The following is a 23,793-nucleotide window of genomic DNA, read 5'->3' on the forward strand; positions in this document are numbered from 1 at the left end:
TAATTAGATTTGGGTGAGTTATTTTGTTTCTGTGCAGGGAAAATACTGACTGCTTTATTTTTACACTGCAATATACTGTAGATCTCACTTTAAAATAAAACCCCACCCAAGTCTAATTCTCTCTGCACAAGTAACATCTGCCCCACCTGCAGTGCACATGGTTTTGTCCATCTAAGAAGGATTTTGTCAGAAAGAGTGAACTAGAATAAGGCCCAAAGTACCAGGCACCTTATCACTTCTCCATCCCTTATCACTGCTTCATACATCTACCCCCTGGTTTCTCTGACCTGGGACCCGTTTACAGTATGGGGAGAACCGCTTTCCCAATGCAAAGTCTTGACATCATCTCAAACTGTCAGCACTGCAAAGTGCTATTCCCAGATCTGTGCTGCTTTGGGAATGGGGCTGTTCCGTGTGACCTGGTTTGAAACTGTGGAGGCTATTCTAAACTGGGGGCGGGCAGCAATGCAAACAGCGGGCAGCTTAAAATCCCACGCAGTGCTGCGTGTGAACCAGAATAAGTTCCTGTGTTCCAAAACTCGAGTCAAACCTGGGGATTCATCGTGCCTATTTTAGCTCTGTTGTATTCTATACAGTATATACAGTATGCCATCAAAGCCATTTCATTGCCAAATAATATGGAGCTGCAAAGTTATGCTGGATTTTAGTAACAACTTTATTTAAAGTGGGGGTAAGGGGGCTTTCCATAGGTAAACGAATGAAGCTCTGGCCCATAGCAAGGTTCCACCTGTTAAGTGTAGTTCAGAATTAGAAATAAATGTAGAACACCAATGCATTAGAGCCAGACCCAGATCAGGGGTAGCAACAATCTGTATTACTTTGGACAACAGGTATATATACACACACATACCATTGCACTTTTGTAAATCTAGCCCATGCAAATGTATTCATTTTCTTTATACCTACTCCAAATCAGCACCACTGTCACTCAAAGAAACCCTGCAAGTCCCTATCACAGGGGTACCATTGTCTTGTGCTGTAACATAAAAACGTTACAGTTACTAAAACTTTCTGAGCTGGAAACAAACTACTGTATCCCCTACGTGGCAACATCTCTCCGTGCCTCTGATCTAGTCATTACTGTAGCTGAACCCTGGACACTGTTTGGATGCGTGCTGTATACTATACAGTGTAAAAAAAAAACCTCGGGAACAGCCGGCTGAGGATGATGATTCTTTGCATATGAAATAATGTAGAATTACAAGTTAAAACAATTTCGAGCCTTGGAGCAGGTGGAAGGCAACGCTAGCCTTTGGCCATAAGCTTACATTCTGACACTGTAAAATGATTCACTCTGCAGCTTGCTCCTCTCCTGAGCTTGATAATTAAACCACCCCCCGGGCTACACGTTCTCTCTCTTGGGGAGTTTTCATTCCATTTTTTTGATGATTCGTAGTAAATGGAGAGTTGCCCAATGGGGAGCAGCGGTTGTGCGTCCCACCTGACACCAAGCAGCAGTATATAACTGCAGAGGGGCTCAGGTGGAACTTTGCTCTACAAGGTTCGGTCTTGGATACATCAAGTTCTCAGGATGACGGTGGAGAAGCAAGTGAAAGTCAGCAGCTCTGCTGTGCGTTATGGAGCATCCTATGGAGGGAACAAGCTCTTCTCAGCGGGCAGGAGCAGCGTTAGGGCCGGAGGTGGAGGTGGATTTGGGGGTGGATTTGGTGGTGGCTTTGGAGGAGGGATTGGTCTCTCTAGAGCGGCTGGGCTAGGAGCAGCAGGTGGATTGAGAGGTGGCTTTGGTCTGGGTGGTGGTGGTGGAGGCTTTGGGCTTGGCGGAGGAGCAGGCTTCGGAGGGGGCGCAGGAGCTGGGTTTGGGTTAGGTGGTGGCATTGGAGGAGCAGGAGGTAGGCTTGGAGGAGGAGCATCGGGGATCCTGAGGAGCCGCCTAGGGGGTAGAGGTTTCAAAATAGGCAGCTATGGCTTAAGCCCTGGGCTCTTGCTCGGCGGTGGTAAACCAGGAGGATTTGGGGGTCTTGGTGGTCTTGGGGGTTATGGAGGGCCAGGAGGTGCTCCAGGCGGTTATGACATCCCATCCATTGACCCATCCCTGCCCTCTGTGGACACCGTCCAAGTCACCCGCCTGAAGGAGAAGGCGGAACTCCAGAACCTCAACAACAAGTTCGCCTCATTCATTGACAAGGTACTTCCATGGCTGAACCTAACTCGACCATATAACGTGGATGTACAGTAACATGTGGTTTGAATCGGATCCTAATAACCAAGTACAGGTCATAAACGCAATTGACTTCCACACTGTTTTTTCTTGATTGAATTGTCGTTATTATGATAACTAGATCTGACTTTTTGATTACTTGTTTGTATATAATGAATGCCTAAAGGTGGAGCCACAACAGGTTGCTGCTTTATTTGGTTTTTCACTTCTTGTGGTCCATTGAATGTATGATACTGACTTCACAGCATAACACATAAAGCATTAATCCTGCATTGTCCTGTAATGATTACAGCTCTCCCAATCGGCAAATGGTTATTTATAAATAGATAACATTCAGCACGTTGCCAGGTTAATGCCATTGTAGTTAAACCACCGAATAGGACAGCACATGATTATTCTGTACACCCATGGACTGATACAGTATAATGATAACTAATTAAGGCGGACATAGGTTACATGTATGGTTTGGGGACCACAGCACCAGCAAGAAGAACGAATAATCATTTTATTTAAGGTTCTACTATTTCTGGGAATAGAATGGCACAGATACTGCTACCATTCAAGTGATATATTAAAACTTTAAAAATACACAATTCATCATACATACCCTAGATACAATACATTATACACACACTACACAAAATACATCCTACACATGCTAAACACAATACATAATATATACAGTATACTAAACACAAGACATCATACAGTACATACATTATACTAAACACAATACATCACACAAATGTGAAACACAATACATCCTACACATGCTAAACACAATACACCATACATACATTATACTAAACATAATACATCATACATACATTATACTAAACACAATACATTATACATACCCTAGATACAATACATTATACACACACTACACACAATACATCCTACACATACTAAACACAATATATACAGTATACTAAACACAATACATAATATATACAGTATACTAAACACAAGACATCATACAGTACATACATTATACTAAACACAATACATCACACAAATATGAAACACAATACATCCTACACATGCAATACACCATACATACATTATACTAAACACAATACATCATACATACCCTATATACAATACATCATACACACACTGCACGCAATACATGTTATATACCATAGATACAATACATCATACACATGCTAAACACAATACATCATACATACTGTACAGTATACTAAACACAATACATCATACATACTGTACAGTATACTAAACACAATACATCATACATACTGTACAGTATACTAAACACAATACATCATACATACTGTACAGTATACTAAACACAATACATCATACATACTGTACAGTATACTAAACACAATACATCATACATACTGTACAGTATACTAAACACAATACATCATACATACTGTACAGTATACTAAACACAATACATCATACATACTGTACAGTATACTAAACACAATACATCATACATACTGTACAGTATACCAAACACAATACATCATACATACTGTACAGTATACTAAACACAATACATCATACATACTGTACAGTATACTAAACACAATACATCATACATACTGTACAGTATACTAAACACAATACATCATACATACTGTACAGTATACGAAACACAATACATCATACATACTGTACAGTATACTAAACACAATACATCATACATACTGTACAGTATACTAAACACAATACATCATACATACTGTACAGTATACTAAACACAATACATCATACATACTGTACAGTATACTAAACACAATACATCCTACATGTGATAAACACAATAAATAATACAGATGCTAAACGCAATACACCCTACATATCCTAGATACAATACATCATACACATATTACACACAGTGCTTCCTAGATACTGTATGCTAAACACAATACATATTACAAATCCTAGATACTGTACAATACATCATACACATGCTAAACACAATACATATTACAAATCCTAGATACTGTACAATACATCATACACATGCTAAACACAATACATATTACAAATCCTAGATACTGTACAATACATCATACACATGCTAGATACAATACATATTACAGATGCTAAACACAATACATCCCATATGCAAAGTTCAATGCATCCTACATTTCGTAAACCACCATACAGTACTGTACAGTTTGCTAGCATTAAATAGATTCACAGAAAAATACTAACGTTTTAAGTACTTTGTTTGTTGTCAGTAGTGTTCTTATCTGGAATTTTAATTGGTACCCTACATGTTTTCTTTCTAGTCTTTATTACCAAGAATATATTGCATATTAGCATATTGTGCTGTCTCATAGGACTATAATTACAGATAGAATCTACAGTTTCCATAGGGCTGTGAGCTACACAATAACCATCCTTGCAGTTAGAGAAATGATTAGCCAGACTTGTACAACGGAGGCATGGCACTTTCTATTGTAAAACTTTTTACATAGTGTTTCTGCGACAACTTGGCCCATACAAAGTCAATGGGGAACTGTTTGTTGAGTACCCTTCTGGTATCAGTACAGTTCAAAATCACTGTGTCCAGATAATGTATAATCATAAGGTTTGAGCTGTATAGGTGATGAATTAAATATAATGATATCTGTTAATTATTCATGAATAAATGGATATATATATATATATATATATAGTGGGGCAAAAAAGTATTTGGACAGCCACCGGTTGTGCAAGTTGACCCACTTAAAAAGATGAGAGAGGTCTGTAATTTCCATCATAGGTACACTTCAACTGTGAGAGACAGAATGTGGGAAAAATTAACAGGAAATCACATTGTATGATTTTGAAACAATTTATTTGTATATTCTTGTGTAAAATTAATATTTGGACTCCCACCAAGCAACAAGATTTCTGGCTCTCACAGACCTGTTCCTTCCTCTTTAAGAAGCTCTTCTGTCCTCCACACGTTACTTGTATTAATGGCACCTGTTTGAACTTGTTATCTGTATAAAAGACACCTGTCCACACCCTCAAACAGTCAGACTGCAACCTCTCCACCATGGCCAAGACCAGAGAGCTGTCTAAGGACACCAGGGACAATATTGTAGAGCTGCAAAAGGCTGGGATGAGCTACTCCACAATATGCAAGCAGCTCGTGAGAAGAGATCAACTATTGACCCAATTTTTAAAAAATGTAAGAAAGACAAGATTACTGACAATCTCCCTCGACCTGGGGCTCCATGCAAGATCTCACCTCGTGGGGTATCAATGATCTTGAGTACGGTGAGGAATCAGCACAGAACTACATTGGGGGACCTGGTCAATGACCTCAAGAGAACTGGGACCACAGTCACAAAGGTTACCATTAGTAACGCACTACGTCATCATGGATCCAAATCCTGCAGCGCCGGAAAGGTCCCCCGGCTTTAAGCCAACACATGTCCAGGCCCGTCTAAAGTTTGCCAGTGACCATCTGGATGATCCAGAGGAGGAGTGGGAGAATGTCATGTGGTCACATGAGAGCAAAATAGAACTTTTTGGTATAAACTCCACTCGCCATATTTGGAGGGTGAATGATGAGTGGCATCCCAAAAACCATCCCAAAGCATGGGGGTGGAAACATCATGCTTTGGGGCTGATTTTCCTCAAAGGGGGACAGGACGACTGATCCATATTAAGGAGAGGATGAATGGGGCCATGGATCGTGAGATTTAGGGTAAAAACCTCCTTCCCTCAGTAAGAGTATTGAGTTTAACTTTTTGATTGTCCAAATATTTATTTTCCGCAAGAATATACAAACTAATTGTTTAAAAATCATACACTGTTTTTTCCCCCACATTCTGTCTCTCACAGTTGAAGCGTAACTATGATGGAAATTACAGACCATCTTTTTACGTGGGTCAACTTGCACAATCGGTGGCTGTCCAAATACTTTTTTGTCCCACTGTATAAACAGGTGATGTCCGGCACAGCCACTTGGGTAAACTGCTTGCTGGGTGCCCCCACTAAGAAGCTAGATACATGGATCCAATTTCTTTTCAATAAACTTTAATGTAACGTTTCGATGCTTAGAGCAGCATCGTCATCGGGCATACACCGTATGCCTAATATCAATGCTGCTATAAGCATCGAAATGTTACATTAAAGTTTATTGAAAAGAAATTGGAGTGCCGCACACCCTGTATAACATGGCTCTTCCTCTTTTTTTTCAGGTCCGCAGTCTGGAACAGCAAAACACCATTCTCAAAGCTCAAATCAACCTGTACAACCGCACCGATGGAAGCGGACCAGCCAACTCCTCCGTGGTCTCCACCACTGCCGTTGCTGGATACAAAGCCTACATTGAAACACTAACACAAACCAAAGCAGCATATCTGGCTGAAATTGATTACTACAAGCAAGTGATTGAAGAAGTGCAAGCAAAGTAAGTCAAGCAGAGGGTGTCAGCAGTATTCTCCAGTATGGTAAAAGAGTTCCTACGGTATATAGTCACCTAGCTCCCTAGCCATACACAACTTCATACACACACACCGGCTCCCATAAGCCCAATTTCTAAGTGGACAATTGATTATCAACTCAATGAACATGGCTCAGTTGCCAACTGGAACATATAGCAGGCACACCCTGTCATTAAATCTACACAAGTAAACAAGGCCATCTTAATGTATAGGAATACTGGGCAGCTGCCAAAGCTCTATTTTTCTAGGGCCTTCCAACAGGGATGGGCTGGTGTCCCCAGAACGTCATGGAAGACAGAAAATGCTATATAGAGCCAGGCAGCATTCTCTCAACCTCCCAGCCTGCAGTCCGGCAGCGAATGACTGTCAGTATACTGATTGGTGTATGGCTGAAGCAATGCACCAATCAGAGTCCAGTATTCTCTACCCGCCTCCCATCCTGCAGCCCGACAGTGTATGCCTGTCAGCATACTCACTGGTGCATGGCTGGAGCTATTCACTGATCAGAGTGCTGATAGCCATCCACTAAGCTTTAAGGATGTGGAGAAATGGTACTGGACTACTGGACGTAAATAAGTGAGATGCGGCTCCTATGACATTGGGGTAGATGTATGAAGCAGTTATAAGGGAGGAGAAAAGAAACCAGAGAAGTGGCCCATGGCAACCAATCAGCTGCTCTGTGTAATTTTATATTATGCAAATTATAGATGTTACTTCGGTGCTGATTGGTTGCCATGGACCACTCCTCCTCTGGCTCACTTCTCCTCCCTTATCACTGCTTTATACATCTACTCCATTGTTTCAGGATCTGTAGCCAGAATACAATTCGCATCTATACACATCATCAACTTCCATCCTGTTACATGGAATACTGTATGAAACATATGCAACATTGTTGCACTAGTTGTTAATTGACAGATGTATGTTAAATATAAAACCTAATCATCCATAATCCCTGTTAATCACCAACTATTTTCTGTGTAGTTAAAGCATTTTTTAAATAACAGATAAACATTCAGAATTGGCAATTAACACATTCATTTCTCTACATCCGGTGAGACTAGAGAGATTTGAAGGAGGTCGGTTAATCAATAAATGCATTAAAGCAATGGAATCGGTGTCAGAGTGATCATTTGTGGCAGTAACTTGCCCAATTCTTCTTGCCTGTAGATATGATGAAGACAGTGGAAGCACCAAATCCCTGGAGGCAGAATGGACTACACTTAAGGAGGTCAGACGCACATGTGGCTCACTAACAACCCAATAATCTACTCCACAGTGACTACCTCTTAATATCCTTTTTCTTATTGGTTACACACATTATGTAACCAATAAGAAACAGGCAACTAAATATATATATATATATATATAGCTGGTGGAGAAAACCGGCACTCCAGCGTGAAGAAGATATATAAGACCCGGGTGCTGAAAGGGGTGAAATGTAGAGGGGGATGTAGTAACAGCACTCTCTCGGATTTGCAAAGGAAGACTCAGGAGACTGAGCAGGGTCTACGTTTCGGATTTTACTCCGTTATCAAGACTTGATAACGGAGTAAAATCCGAAACGTAGACCCTGCTCAGTCTCCTGAGTCTTCCTTTGCAAATCCGAGAGAGTGCTGTTACTACATCCCCCTCTATATATATATATATATATATATATATATATATATATATATATATATATATATATAACAGCAGCACTCAAAGGGTCAGCTGTATAAAGCTTTAAATAGTAATAAAGTGGACAAACAACCAGCCAATCAGCTCCTACCTGTCATTTTTCAAACCCAACCTGTAACATGACAGCTAGGAGCTGACTGGCTGGCTGTTTATCACTTTCTGTAGCTTGATAAATCTGGCCCAAAGATTGATATGGCTGTAAAAATCTATTAAATGCAAAACATAAAGACCACATTTTGTGGTCTGTAACGCCCCAAGGGGAATAACCCCCAAATGACATTTATCAAAGACTCTAGCAGCCACCTTACATGTCTGGGACCTGTACAGAAACACTTGGCCTACTGCTTCTACAGTCTCCCAGAATTTGCCTGTGACGTCTAACATCCATATAATTTGTAGTACGGATTGCATTACCCCATGTATCTTTGTGAAGACATTAAATGTTTGTGCTTCTTCCAGGATGTCGATCACTTGTACCTGACAATCTTTGACTTGCAAACCAAACTAACAGGAGTTGAAGACCAAATAAGTCTCTCCAAACAAATATATGATGCTGTAAGTAAATGTTAATATACAATAGTCAACTTCATTTGAAGTAGGGAAATGAAATAAAAATGACAAGAACAGCAAAAATTCAATAAAGATATTTCTGGACATTCGATACTAATTATAACTGCGTTACCTAACGAGAACAATGTAGTTGTATTGATTTGTTGCGCATTGTTTAGAACCCTTTCCCAAATTCAGTTTTGATGCAATGGCCAATCCTTTTATAGCCTCCAACTTGTCTAGTGTGTGATCTGGCCATAAGTCTGTTATAAACAGTGAATATGTAAGTGACATATTGCTAACACGTCCCCTCTAGCAGGAGAAATCATTCAATGTTGAATCACCCCTAAATGATATCTATATGTATAAAAATCTGAGGTGAAGTACCACTAGTGTCCACTAGAGGCCACTCAAAGGACCAAATTACTCCTTAACAGAAAGTGAAAGCAAAATGATCTGTTTAAAATTTGCTGGATATGGACAGGGGGAGCTGTAAAGACAGAGATTGGAGGTAGAAGACGATAGAGGCTAAGCCGTCATTTTGACGGGTTTTTAACTAGTATTCATATATACATGTGGATGAACCACAGCAAGATAAGTTATTGCTTTCAGATTTTAATAAAATTGTCTAAAAAGCTGTAAGGGTCTAGTTTTTATTGGAAATTACCTAAAATTATATAAAAATCTGCAATAGCTAGTTTCCTATTATCATAGAAATGTATTTATTTTATTGTTAACAGTTTCTTATATAACACAGTATATTCAATTGCACTTTACAATTTGAACAACAGTAATAAAACAAAACTGGGCAATAACAGACATCGAGGCAGGTTGATTTTTGCCCATAGATGAATATAGTTTTAATATTGTCCCCTTTTGATGTTTGCAACTTGTAGAAAGTCAGAGAGGTCCAGACGCTGGTGACCGGTGGCAGCAAAGCAGCCGTTTCCATTTCGTTTGATAATTATGCTCAAGCTGTGGACCTGACATCCGCCATCTCTGACATGAAATCACAGTATGAATTACTGGTGGCCAAGACCAAGCAGGAAGCCTTTACAGCGGCCCAGAACAAGGTACTGCATCTTTATTGGCTGATATAATGTTGTAGTCGATTCTTATTGGTGCAGCAACCAAAAGCTATTTAAATCTGTTTGAAACCTTATCAGAGGCAGAACACTGGGAGGCAATAAAGTTATCAGCCGACAGGCTCCTGCGCACAAGGGGCACCTCTCCTTGCCTGCCAGTTTAAATCCATTAATAGTAAGCCATCAATATCGCTTCTGTGGCTGAATATATATATATATGCCTCTGGGGAACTGGCCCACTGAACCTAATATTTATATGTATTTGACATACAGTAGTTTTAATCAGAATCAGGACTGGGCATTGGAATGCTTATCTGTTGAGAGCAAACTTGCAGTGGGTAACAGCTAGTACTCAGGTTGGTAGTTCAGAAGAGACCTGTGACTGCCTTGAATTTATAGGACTCATTTAATGTGCAAGGATCATTGTTTCTGTTGCCATGACAATGCAACAGCATTTCCTTCATGTATAGAACACCACACGTACTCCAACTTGTCCTTGTCTTATGGTTGGATCTTCCTATGTGAATGCTGCCAGATTATTATGTTTCTGGCACATGTCAAGATTTATTATACAAGCTGATCAGTCATGAGGGCCAAAGGTTCCCCATCCCTGACTTAAAACGTATCCGTAAAACATATCTGTAAAACATATCCGTAAAACACAAAGTTGCAAACCACACCTTTAACACTTATAGACAGTGGTAGACATTGTTGTCTACTGAGCCACAAAGGTTGCCATTGGTTCTCTAGTGAATTGTTTTGTAATATAACTGATACCTATTTAAATGAATGGCTACATTTCCTCATTATTGGTCCATAGAGACCCCCGTGTGTAGGCAACAGCTGATTTCTTAAGAAAAACATTTCCAAGAGTACACCTCACTACCAGATGGAACAGACCTGAGTGTTGTGGGAGTTACAGTAGTTCCATCCACAGTAATTGCTATATTGCTATATTCACTTGTCTATCCAGCTTTTAACCATATATTTTTCTATCGGAAAGATTTACTTGGCAGCAGGCTCTACCCAACCATCAGTACAAGTGCTCACAGCCCACAAGGAAGAATACAGGACAGTCAAACTACAGGTTGACGCAGTTCAACGCGAGATTGAACGGGTTAAACATTTGGTGAGTTGAACTTTAGTCTTCACGTCATTAAGGTTCCGTGAGTGTATGTCAGGGCTTCTGTGCTTGCACGGTCACCCTGATAGTCATGTACAGGGGCCATATCCTGCAGAGGGTTCCTGGGGATCTCTGGCCGGTCCCCGATCCGTAGCCCATTCACTGCAGTAACTACAAGGGCCAATATCTGGCATTCCCAATATTGTTAAATCTAGCAGCATTGCATTTCACATAGAAACCTACTGTATGAGGGATGTTACTGCTGGCAGGAATTGAGTGGGTCTGCTGCAGTCTCCCCTTCATACATTTGGGGGAAACTTAATACTTGCAGTTAACCCCACAAAAACAGTTGTTTTTAACATCTGCTGGAGATGCAATGAAGAGGTTGGTTCTCCTCTTCATATATGGTGGGAATGTAGATTGCTTCGTCCTTTTTGGGACCAAGTCCTGTCTATTACAAAGTCTATAGTGGGTAAAGAAGTACCTACTACTTCCTCATTCTGGTTACTTAATTTGTATCCGGCTGGATCAGTGAGATCATATAAAAAATCCCTCCTGAAACTTTTTGAATGGTGCCGCGAAAGCTGTCATACCGGTACGCTGGCGATCTACATCTCCTCCCACGATTAAAGAATGGTTTGCTCGTATAGATTTTTATATGACAATGGAGGATTTGAGAGTGCCTCCTGAACGTACCCAGGAGTTTACAGCAATAGGGTTCCCGTGGATGGAGTTTAAGTCATCACAGGCCTTCTCAGCTAATAACAATTGATAGAATGAAAAACTTTTACAAACACCAACCGCACTCCCCCCCCCCCCCCCCACCCCCCTTACCATTTTATTATTACGCCTTCACTACATTTGATTTGTAATTTCTGGCTAGTTGTTCACATTACCAATGGATGCTATATTCTTGTTACAATTCAAAAATCAATAAACATATATTGCAAAAAAAAACAAAAAACAGGTGTTTTTTGGGAAATAGCCGCACATATTGCTTGATAAATACTGGGCCCCTAAATGTTTTGCTCCAAGTCCAATTTGTTAGAACTGAATGTAAATAAAGTTATTGAATAACAGAAAAGAAAGTAGTTACCCCACTAAAACCATACTTGCCTAGCTTCAGGGAGATTATAGTTGGTAGTATAATTTTGCATAGCGCCCCACTGAGGGTGTGTGTCATGCTCCACCCAAAGGGCGTGTCTAGTTCCATATATGGAGAGATTGTGAAAGGAGATTGACCCCCTAAGCAGTTAGTAATAGATACTATACTTGGTAAAATGCTGGAAAATGGCGCTGATGATTCAGTGTAAATGTATCTGTCTCTCATTCCTTTTTTTTTCACAAAAATGTAACAGTGTAATGTGGTCTAGCTGAAATGAGGGAGATTGCTAGACTAATGAGGGAGAGAGGGAGATTGCTGTTATTTCGGGGAGTCTCCTGCAGAATACAGGAGGGTAGGCAACTGTGACTAAAACCCTGTCTAATATAATTCTCTGTATAGCTATATTCTCTTTACATTTAATGTATGTCAGTGCTGGGGGGGATGTAATCTTTTAAAATCTCTTTTCCTGTTTTGCAGAACATTCAGCTGGAATCTAGCATAGCGGAGGCAGAAAGCAGCTCAAGCAGTGAAGTTGACACATACCAAGAACAGGCTGCAGCACTGAAGTCTCAGTTAGACGATATTAGAAAGGTACAGAACGACGAGCCTCATGAATGCAGTTTTCTGTTATAGCAGTGGTTCAGTTCTTTGGATTAAACCAGCAGCCAAGGGCGGTATTTACTGTAAAGGCTCCAGAGGTGGGCGCCTAGGGCTAAACTGCTAAGATAGTACTGTAGAAATGGTCTCATGCTCATTTGATCTTGGGTATCGTAAAGAGCAGCAGGGCCATATGGGGCATACAATTACTGCTAAAGGAGTGACACCAGAATGCCAGCTTCTGCTCAGTGACAGTGACGGCATCCAATCACTGTGTATGTGTATGAGCTGGGAAGTGCGGTCACAGATGTTTCTGAGGGCAACCAACATTTGCCGTACCCCCGTAGGTGGAAAGTGGGGGTTGCGGTACAAAGCCACGCCCCTTCTGTAACAACATGCCCCCTTTTTCAGCACGCGGCAGAGGAGTGTGCACATATTCCGCAACACCGCACTGGGTGACACTGACACCCCTGGATATAGTACCAGCCAATCAGCTCCTAGCTGCCATGTTATTGCTCTGTCTGATACATGAAAGAAGCTGATTAGTTAATATTTTATCTCGGTCCACTTTATCTCTCTCCAAGCTGTGATAAATCGGTACCTGCGTTCTTCCCATGTGAGGGGTGAATTTACTAAAGCTTCTAAAAATTAAAATAGGTGATGTTGCCGATAGCAACCAATCGGATGCTGCCTATCATTTCTGTACTGCATCCTAGAAAATGATAGACAGAAGCGGATTAGTTGTTATGGGCAACATCACCTCTATTCATTTTTAGAAGTGTGAGGCAAAGCTGTGTGGACTCTCCAGTGGGCAAAGCTCACACACTTATATCCCTTTCACATAGCACAAATGGGAGTTTTGAAAAAATCCCTGGTCCAGCAACCCTGCAATCCATCCCGGGTTAAAAGAAGGTTTTATCCCAGGTTGGACCCAGGTTGCTGTGCAGTGTGAACGGGTAACCCCAGGTTGCTCCCCGTTCACACTGTAGGGAGGAGGCAGCATCAGCTCCTCGCACTCCGCCCCCACCATGGCATGCCTTCGCTCCGCCCCACCCCCTCTCATTGCCGGTTCGCTGTGGGGAGCTTCACCTCAAAAAAGCCAGGTTGCTCCTGGGACGGACCCATGTCCTTACCCGGCATTTGCGATGTGAAAGGGGTATTAGAGGTTTATTTACTTAGATGGGAGTTCTTTTTAAGATTGGATGTTGCTAACATTGTATTTATTATTCTCCCCTTCCTTCCTTATTAGCAAATCGCTCACTATGGCCAAGAATACCAGGAACTCTTGGCAGTGAAGATGGGATTAGATGTAGAGATCACAGCCTACAAGAAATTAATGGACAGTGAAGAGTTAAGGTAAGACATACAGTATCTACAGAAAGCAGATATGGGACAGACACACAATGAAATATGGCAGCATGCAGTGACAAACTTACGACTATTTATTAGATTAACAAGAGCAGTTCGTTCGCACTCCTTTAGAATGATAAATATGTATTTTTTTCTAGTATATTTTCAATTAATAAAGTGTTCAGCTCACTTGCATTGGACGTAGGTCTTTTGCCTTTTTCCCCACGTTAGCACCAGCGCTGATGTCTAGGGTACCTGTTATTGTATTTTAGTCTCTTTTTAAAAAAAATGGATGGCGCAGCCTAGTTGCAAAGTCTGCTACTTGGCACAAACAAGGCTGTTTAGAGCATTTTGAGGCTAATGTACAGTAGGTGTATGTGATTCCACCTGCATAATGGGGTCATATTCTCAAATTGTGATATACATTCTTCAAAATACAGTTACATTTTGCAGTGTTTTTGCACAATAACGCATGGAGTAAATAATGGGTTTCTCCTGCAAACTGCTGTGTTTAGAAATACTTTACAAACTAGTTTTTAGCTGTTAAACGTGGAGTTATTACAGACTGGGTTATGTACCTTACATGAATCAGTGTGAATAGTACAGTAGTGTCATAGCCAACTTCCTGGTTGGCTCAGCTAGAGGGTGGTACAGGGTTTGACCCCTCACAGGGGGCGGAGTGGAGGCGTGACAATGAAGGAGGCGGTACAGGGCGTAATGGCCATAATTGTGTAATTGTAGCCACGCCCCTGCTATACAATTCCAAGATTACCGGCAATATACACCATGGGGTCTGGCTATGATGACAATGCAATTCAGAAAGAAGAGCAGGGGCAAAGGCTGAAAAATCAGGAAACCTACACCTACTTCCAGAGGGCCGGGAGTGCCACTCGATTTGTAGGAGCCTCCCGGCTGTATCAGAATAGTAGGCAGGTAGGAGTTGTATGAACCAAAAAATATGATGAAACCCCACAGAAAAAGGCCTCATATAACAACTACTTCATGTATTTTTATACAAAGGTGGCTAACGTTAAAAGAACAGAGGTGATAAATGCTGGGCTGTAGCCGCAGTGAGTGTCCTCTGTCCATTCAGAAAATACTGCCAGTACTGACCCGATGGCCTGCCTTCCCACGAACAGCTGTTTCCATGATCCCAGCTGATTGATGGCCAGTTGTGCTGAGTAATGGGGTGTAACAGACTGTAAATTAGAGAGTTCTGCCCAACCAACCCAGACACATACAGTAAGACCGGGAGGAATTAATCAGACTCTGGACGGGTCAGGTAGAGTGACCATTCGGTAAATTTAGAACACCTGCTGCTGAGCTAGAATAAATGCATCTTTTTATTGTACACTGAGTAAGCAGCGGTACAACACCGCTCCTGTGTTACAGCGCTCAGCAGTGTTTAATGGTGTACAGCACATTGCACATTGCAAAATGCTACATTCACAACTTTGGCCCCTGAGCTACACGAACGATTCATTTTTGAGCACAGGTGACTTAACTAGGAACTCAGTTATTTTGATTTAACCATATGTGCTCAAGCATGGATATCCTTAAAGCCTGGACTGTGAGAGTGCCTTGAGGATGGAGGTTGGAAAACACTGGTATATACAGTATATCATGAGGGGAAAAGAGATGTATGTAACCAATACTGCAGATTTCATTCATACGCACTATAACGTTACTGTGCAGTAAAGTTATAGTGGGCCTAGTTGTTGAGGAGGGTGATGGGCGGCCCGGCTGTCATTTTTCTTTGGGGAAGCCAGGTTTGCCAGCTGACAACCTAAAAAGTGGTCCCTATTTATCAGTGTAGGGAGGGGTAGGTGCAGTTATGTCATTGGTTCTCTCATTAATTGACAAGCTGCATTGTTATTATCAGTATTTACTCAGAAACAAAATGGCTGCCTCTGTTGTGTGTAGAAGACAGGTGGACATGGAAAAATCATGCAACTGAACAAAACTATAAATACAAACTGCATTGTATTGTAACATAATAAAATAATATGAATACAATGAAAGCAGATTATGTAAATAATTATGTTTACATTGATATTTTGGTATTACATTTTTTGTTCATTGTTGTTTTTTTTAATTGGATGATTTTCCTGCAATTAATATTTAGAATAAGTTAATATAAAATGAACTGATCAAATTGATTAGATTTGCATTTTGATAACTTGAAAATGTACTTGGTTAATGTCCTGAGTCTGCGAATGCATGCAGTCATTGGCCAGCTGACCTAACTGTGCTCGGTGTGGCCAATGACGTGGACGGCTGGCCATAGATCCGGTCACTCGCTCTTCAGGCAAAGTCATTGGATAGAATCCATTATGTGCAGATTACAAATGGAGCGCCTGTCATTCAGCGCCAGATCTCACCAGATCCCCTGCGCTGGCGAGATCTGGCGGAGAGGTTCTCCATCTGACTGGCACGGCTGAGCGTCTCACACGCACGCGCTTCCCAGTCACTCAGTGTCGGGAGCGGAATCATTACCTGTCTCCGCTTCAGGGAGACGGGCAGGGTTGGGGGGTGCTGGGGGGCTGCGGGCGCCATCGGGGAAGTGGCGGAGGGCGGCGGTGGGCTCAGAAGGAACAGGGAGACGCCTCATCTGTACCTTTTTTTTTTTGCATACTGGCACTAACAATAAACCCATCAATCAATCAACTGATGCAATAGAGAAATGATACAAAGAATCTGGTTGGTTGCTATGGGAAACATCACCTCTTTTCACTTTTTAGAAGCTTTAGTAAATTTATACCATAAAGTGAATGTTTTGAACTGAAATCTTAATTGGCAAAATACAAATAATAATAATAATAATAATAAATAAAGTATAGCAATCACTGCTCTGCCTATACTGTATCTAGAACATTTCTCCCACAGAAGCGCGCACATCTCTTGTCGGAGAAGTAATAATAAAAATAGCTTAAACTGAGCCATTTATTCAAAACCCTGACACTGTCTCGAAGTTTTCTGGTATAATCCATTTTAAATTATTTAGCAGAGCAATTTAGAGTAGAGAGGGACGTGTCATCTGAAAATAAGCAGAGATAAAGAGATGTGAAAAATATACTGGAGAATCAAAATGTGAGTGATAACATTATGTCCTCCGTAGTCTGTCATAGTATGACAGGTATATTGCCCAGGAGGTCAGGCCGCACTCTGGGGGGCAATGTTTTAAACTGCAGCGACAGGCGGATCTGGCGGTGTATCCGTCTTTTTCCTCCTCGACAGATTGTTGCTGTGAAACCAGATGAGAGAACAGTAAGTGGATTCTCACCAACGTGCTGCAGCTTATAGGCAGTGCCTCTGCTCAACCGAAGATACTGTCTGTATGCAACATGTGAACACTTTAAGCGTTCAAGAAGGCAACTGGTTGCCATTGCTAAATTTCTATAGCAAGTGCCCACCCTGCGAGATAGTAATCAGTGAAGCCTCAATTTGTTTTTATTTTTTATACATTTAATGGTGCAGATGTATTAAACCGGGTGAAGTGATAAAGTGGAAGATGATAACTCTTCACTGCCTGCTCGGCCATGCATGTCATAAAAGAGTCATTGACTGACAGCTGCCACCCGTAATAGGTGCCGCCCCTAGCTCGTGCCCCACGGGCCTAGTGACAAATCCTGCTTACCACTAGTAACAGCAATTCAAATGAACTTGAGCATCACAGATGTTGTAATGGTTAGCATTGCTGCCTCACTCCGGTTTCCTCCGGGTACTCCAGTTTCCTCCGGGTACTCCGGTTTCCTCCCACAAACCAAATATATTCTGGTAGGTCAATTGGCTTCCAACAAAATTAACCCTAGAATCAGCGGCGTAACTATAGCACCGCAGCCCCCACCACCGCGGGGGGGCGCTGTGCATGTGGGGGCGCCGGGGGCTGCGGTGCTATAGTTACACACCCCCCCAATCCCCCGCAGACTTACCTATCCTCGCTGGTCCCGGCGGCTCCGTTCTTCTGCTGAGGACCACCACAAAATGGCCGCCCCCATATAGCACACAGTTCTCTGAAACTGTCTGCTGTACGGGGGCGGCCATTTTGTGGTGGTCCTCAGCAGAAGAAGAACGGAGCCGCCGGGACCAGCGCGATAGGTAAGGCTGCAGGGGATTGGGGGGGGGGGGGGTTTGCATGGGCGGCGGGGGATTGGGGGTGCTTGGCGGGGCGGCGGGGGGGGCCCTCCTAACGGCGGGGGAAGGGGCGCCCAAAACTTAGTTACGCCACTGCCTAGAATGTCTGTGTGTGCGTGTACATGTGGTAGGGAATATAGATTGTAAGCTCCACTGGGGCAGGGACTGATGTGAATGTTCAACTATACTCTGTACAGCGCTGCGGAATATGTGTGCGCTATATAAGAAACTGCTAATAAATAATAATAAATGAACTTAAACAACCTCTACTAAATGCTCTCTGCAAATCTTCCCCTTATACACAGTCACAACTAAAGGGTCCCTACATGATAATAATAGTAGCATGCAGTAACTGTGATCCATTACAATAGTGTTTAGCCGCAGAGATTGGGCGGACTTTAGGTATTCTGATCTAATCCTCTAAACATCAGAGTTCATTCCGCATAATGCGAGACACTCGCTGTAATGTGTTTCTCCGCTGCGCACTTGTTAATGGGTAGCTAAAAATAGCCGTGCTGTATTCCAGTAAAATATTACTAGTGAAATAGAGCGAGGCGCAGAGAAGCCGAACGCATTGTCTTCTGTGCAGCTACTGTGCGGTTTGCTGACTTGTGTCTTTTGTGGGCTTACAGTATTTTCCAATGCAGAGAAATAAATACGTCTGGTTCCTTTGTTACAGAAGGTGAAATAAGATGGAACAAAGACGTAACTTGTGTTGCATAACAGAGCGATGTGTCAGCCGGGCAAAGCTTCATGCTGAATATATAACCCTTTATATAATACCGGGAGAGCAGATTCTATCTTTACTGCCCCTTGAGTGTGACATTTGTATACAGCTTCAAATTGATTTGCTTGCTGCAATCAATAAATCACTTGCAATATACAGTACTGCCTGCTGACCTACATAGAGGTTATTTAAGTTATGAGAGCCACTTGTAAGTGTATACTATAGAGGCACCTCAGCCATACACTAACCCATATTTACATCGCCCTAATTATCCTTCTTTCAGACAGCGAAGTCCATACAGCATGTTGGCATTGTAAAAGGATCTTGATCCTCCGAAGCAGAGGGATTTTATTTAAGTTTATTTATCACTTGATAGAGAAAGAGAAGCAGCTCTCAAACATTTCTCTACATAGTAATTGGTAGTCCGGGTCTTGACACCCTGAATTAAGGGATTAAGTAAAAACCGGAATCGGACAAGACCCCAGAATGGGGGGTGTCCTGTCTGGGGGGATGCCTGTGATAGCTTTCACCAGGGATATATGGTGGGGAGATTACAGCCCTCCCGTGTGGTCCAGACCGTTTTTTGCTACATGCCCGGACCATACAGGAGGCTTTATTCACTCCCTCCTCCTCTCCCGGGTGACAAGTGTCAGAGGCATCCCCCCCCCCCCCCCCCCCCCTGGTAGGACACCCACGGACAGGCACACACACACCCCTGGACTGGAAACTACAAGCTCCAGAATGATAGAAATTGATGACTGGAGCCTGTCCGGTCCAGCGTTCTGGGGTCCTGTCCGGTTCCGGTTTTTACCCATACCCAGATACCTCGGGACTAAGTAAAAACTGAAACCGTACCTGACCCCGGAACGCTGGACCGGACAGGCTTTGTTCATCAAATCCTGCATTCTGGAGCTCGTAGTGTCCGCTTTGGGGGGTGTCCCATCCGGGGGGTATCTTGTCCAGGGGGAATGCCTGTGACAGCTCTTCACCAGTAGCACAGTAATGGGGAGATTACAGCCTCTTAACCACAGAGTGAGCCTTTATTCTCTCCCTCCTCCTCTCACTGGTGACAGGTGTCATCCCCATACCCCAGACAGGCACCCCCCGGAGCGGACGCTACAAGCTACGGAATGATTGATGAAGCCTGTCCGGTCCTCTCTGTTTATCTTCACTCAATTTTTTCCCCATCACAGCTGGATTATAGGGGGAGGTGGATGTGGTGATCGCCCTGGGGACACCCCGCACTGGAGGCAGCATTGTGTATAACATAAATTATGGTGCTTCAGAAAGGGGCATAGCTGTGGCAGCAGGTGTGTGGACAGGGGGAGGTGATTTTATTGGTGGAGCCACCACAGGCCTTAATTCAGAGCTGCAACACATTGGCAGGTATTCAATGCCGGTGCGAGCGGCCGGCGAGGAGGTTAAACTGCGAGGAACACAGAAAACCAGTGATCCTCGCAGTTTAACCCCCGCACCGGCCGCTCGCACTATGCAACGTTCCGGGGGAATCCTCGCCGTCACAGAACTGCGAGGATTCCCCTAAACTGCGAGAGCCGCGGCTAGTGCAGCAAACTCGCTGTAATTAGCCTCAATTCTCGCAGCTTTTGGAGGCACATACGCCAATTCTCCCTCGCTCAAAAAACGGAGCGAGGGGGAATTTGCGTATGAGGGGGGGTCAGTTGAATACTGACAGGGTGAGCGGTGACTGCGAGCAAAAAGTCCTGCTCGCAGTCACCGCTCGCCCACAGCAATGGCATATATTCAATATGCACTAGCTGCTGCACTAGCCGCGGCTCTCGCAGTTTAGGGGAATCCTCGCCGTTCTGTGACGGCGAGGATTCCCCCGGAACGTTGCATAGTGCGAGCGGCCGGCGCGGGGGTTAAACTGCGAGGATCACTGGTTTTCTGTGATCCTCGCAGTTTAACCCCCTCGCCGGCCGCTCGCACCGGCATTGAATACCTGCCATTGAATATATGCCATAGAAGTGCCTAGGAAAATGAGCAAATATTCCTTGCTGTAATTTTACAGTCAAACACTTTGGGGTAAATTTACTAAAAAATTAAATGAAGTGATGTTGCCCATAGAAACCATACAGATTATGTCTGTCATTTCTCCATTGCGTTCTAGTAAATGTCTCCCATCTGTGGAAAATTGAATTGCCCCCTTAGAACTGGACAGAGTTGAGGTTGGGGCAGTGGGGTTTTTGGCAAGTACAGTGCCTAACGGTTCAAATCTAGACCCAGTTGTTTCTGCTGAGTGCCACATAGCGAAAACGTAATAATAATAATAATAATAATAATAATAATAAAATGTTGCTGTAAAAAATTGTTATAATATTTATATAAAATGATACATTAATGCTGTGTGCAAGCTCTTCATTTAATGCACTATTTCAATCATCTTTTATCTTGCAGACTCAGCAGTGGAAGTGGCATCACAGTACATGTGTCCAGATCTGGCGGAGGAGGTGGCGGAGGAGGTGGACTTGGAGGTGGACTTGGTGGCGGACTTGGAGGTGGTGGAGGCGGATATGGTGGCGGCCTCGGAGGTGGACTTGGTGGCGGCCTTGGCGGTGGACTTGGTGGCGGTTATGGAGGAGGTCTCGGTGGTGGCCTTGGCTTGGGTCTCGGAGGTGGTCTTGGACTTGGAGGAGGACTCGGTGGTGGCCTTGGCGGTGGATTAAGCCTGGGTGGTGGCGGTTTTGGAAGTAGCTACGGTGGAGGATTACAGTTTGGAAGCCTGAATTCCAGCTCATGTAAGTTTCCATACAATAATAACATCCAGAATAGGGACCCAAAGACTCCATCAAAATTCCTCTGAGTCTCTCAAACTTACTTTTATAGATAACATCCATGCAGCTCTAACTCATTCATTTGATATACTGTAAAAGTAAAGTTTGCCTGTATTTTGCTTTGAGCAGTGAGCTGTTATAATATATGTAGATCTAAAAAATGCAATCACGTGAAAAATGTTTTCCTAACAATGTATATATTTAGCGGATCTCTTCTTAATATGATATTCATAGGCCTTCCGCAGACATTTTTGGCTCTGATGGTTGGATTTAGACAAATTATCATTTTAGAACTTTGGGTAACAATATGGGTAACATAGGCCCAGACATTGATCTGTTGGAGTCTATCCTTATGATATCTTTAGCTTGTAGGGTATTCAGACTTTGCTCATACACATGTAAGGTGGGGAGCCACAGTTCAAAATCCAAATAGGGGAGCCACACCAACTGCCAATGAGTCAGTTTGGAATGGCAGGCAATGGGAGTGGCTCCTCTATTTGAATTTTGAACTGTGCTCCAGCACCCCCTCTGGAACCACCACTGACCACATTAATCCACCAGGAGCTAACGAGATACTGTATCAGTGACATAACTGGCCTATTTAGAGCTGATATACTGCATTTTGCATTTTCATTCAAGTAGATTTCTATCCCCACTAAAATTCCTGTGTAGGTGACATATGAAATCAATTAGACTCATGACATAGATCTTTTTTTTATAGAAGTATCAAATTAAAAATAAAACACTATTATTGGGAATTGCCGCCAGTGTGTGATGATACGCATCTTATGCTAATCAGTTTATTAATAAACTCCCATAAATCATTTCAATAATGATTTATAACAGGTGAGTATTATACGATTATTCAAATTGGAAACTGGTGAATTATTAATGATTCATCCTAGGGGGAATAGGTAAGAGGGTCCAAGTTGAGGTAAGAGGGTCCAAGTTTAGGTAAGAGGGTCCAAGTTTGACGAAAGTGTGGGAAGACATCCGATCTTGGATGTTTTTTTTTTAAAGCCGAATTATTAACAGGGCAAAAAAGTCCAAGATTGTGCATATTTATTATACATTACTGTGGGTTATGTTGCCGCTCTGAATTATGGGTATTCTATCTACTTTCCTTCTAGTATCCACTTCCACATCTTATTGAAGAGCAGGAACCTGCTATTGAAGAACCGCAGCCGTTGTGAATATCTGAGAAATCCCAACGTACAACCTACTGTAGCTGAGATAACATGAACCCAGCTGGATTTCTCTCCATGCAAAAATGTTATATCTGCACTTAACGAGCTTCCTGAGAAGACATTACTGCTTTAAGAGTATCAAATTTTTACTTCTAACCATGGGATTTTTTTTTATTTTTATTTTTGTAATTGTGTGCTGCAGTTTTTTATTTTATATATATTCTTCCTGTGCAAGCTTGTGGTGATTTAGGATTTTGCGCTATTGTTTTACATATAGTTCCTGTCCCTTTTCCATAAACTAGTAAATTATACATGTAACCCCCACGCTTGCCACGTGAATCTCTGATTATGGATCTGTCGGACGTTTAGCCCAATCTGGGATTGATCTCTTTGGACTGCTGAACAGACAAGGGTAGATCTGTATTCTGCATGCCAGGCTGACAGTGTGCAATAGTATAAACGCAGTGAGCGCGCCATGGCGCTGTCAAGACTTAAGCATGCAACTTCCAGAAATATGCGCCATGCATTGTATTAAATAAAGAAGTGGCTCAATCCCACGCAGAGTCCTTGTATCGAGTGCGTTTAGCAGATTCCTGAGCGATATAAGGGCTTTATGTTTAAAAACACAGAAATGTTAAGAACTCAAAATAAAAAGCATTTGTTAAACAATTCCGTCTGTGAGGAGTCAGTTCTGTGTGTGCCTAGAATGGTAGCAAGCTGAAAATGGCCATGACATATTGTACTGTGGCCAGGGCCGCCGAGGGGTGTGCTGGGCCCCAGTAAAACGTTTGGGGTGTGGTCTAATTGCAGGAGGCGTGGTCATCTCTCGCTAGTAGT

General features: G+C 42.6%; 1 protein-coding gene across 1 annotated transcript; it reads left to right on the forward strand.

Moving 5' to 3' along the window:
• The first annotated feature begins 1,251 nt into the window (after positions 1-1,251).
• Positions 1,252-23,626, forward strand: LOC146059211 (thread biopolymer filament subunit alpha-like). Its single transcript, XM_083171325.1, has 10 exons — positions 1,252-2,167; positions 6,382-6,593; positions 7,798-7,858; positions 8,767-8,862; positions 9,753-9,929; positions 10,945-11,070; positions 12,647-12,760; positions 14,016-14,122; positions 21,393-21,733; positions 22,900-23,626. Exons 1-10 carry the CDS (start codon positions 1,553-1,555, stop codon positions 22,920-22,922), a joined length of 1,872 nt encoding a protein of 623 aa, XP_083027451.1. The 5' UTR covers positions 1,252-1,552; the 3' UTR covers positions 22,923-23,626.
• Positions 23,627-23,793: the final 167 nt, after the last annotated feature.

This window comes from Crinia signifera, chromosome 2 (assembly GCF_055691185.1).
Source record: "Crinia signifera chromosome 2, ASM5569118v1, whole genome shotgun sequence".
NCBI classification, from domain to species: domain Eukaryota; kingdom Metazoa; phylum Chordata; class Amphibia; order Anura; family Myobatrachidae; genus Crinia; species Crinia signifera.

Excerpts from the sequence above, each read along its gene's own strand:
- LOC146059211 (XM_083171325.1), top strand. The coding sequence starts at position 1,553 with ATGACGGTGGAGAAGCAAGTGAAAGTCAGCAGCTCTGCTGTGCGTTAT. Across the intron at positions 2,168-6,381 it reads TCGCCTCATTCATTGACAAG|GTCCGCAGTCTGGAACAGCA; the intron begins GTACTTCCATGG and ends CTTTTTTTTCAG. Across the intron at positions 12,761-14,015 it reads AGTTAGACGATATTAGAAAG|CAAATCGCTCACTATGGCCA; the intron begins GTACAGAACGAC and ends CTTCCTTATTAG.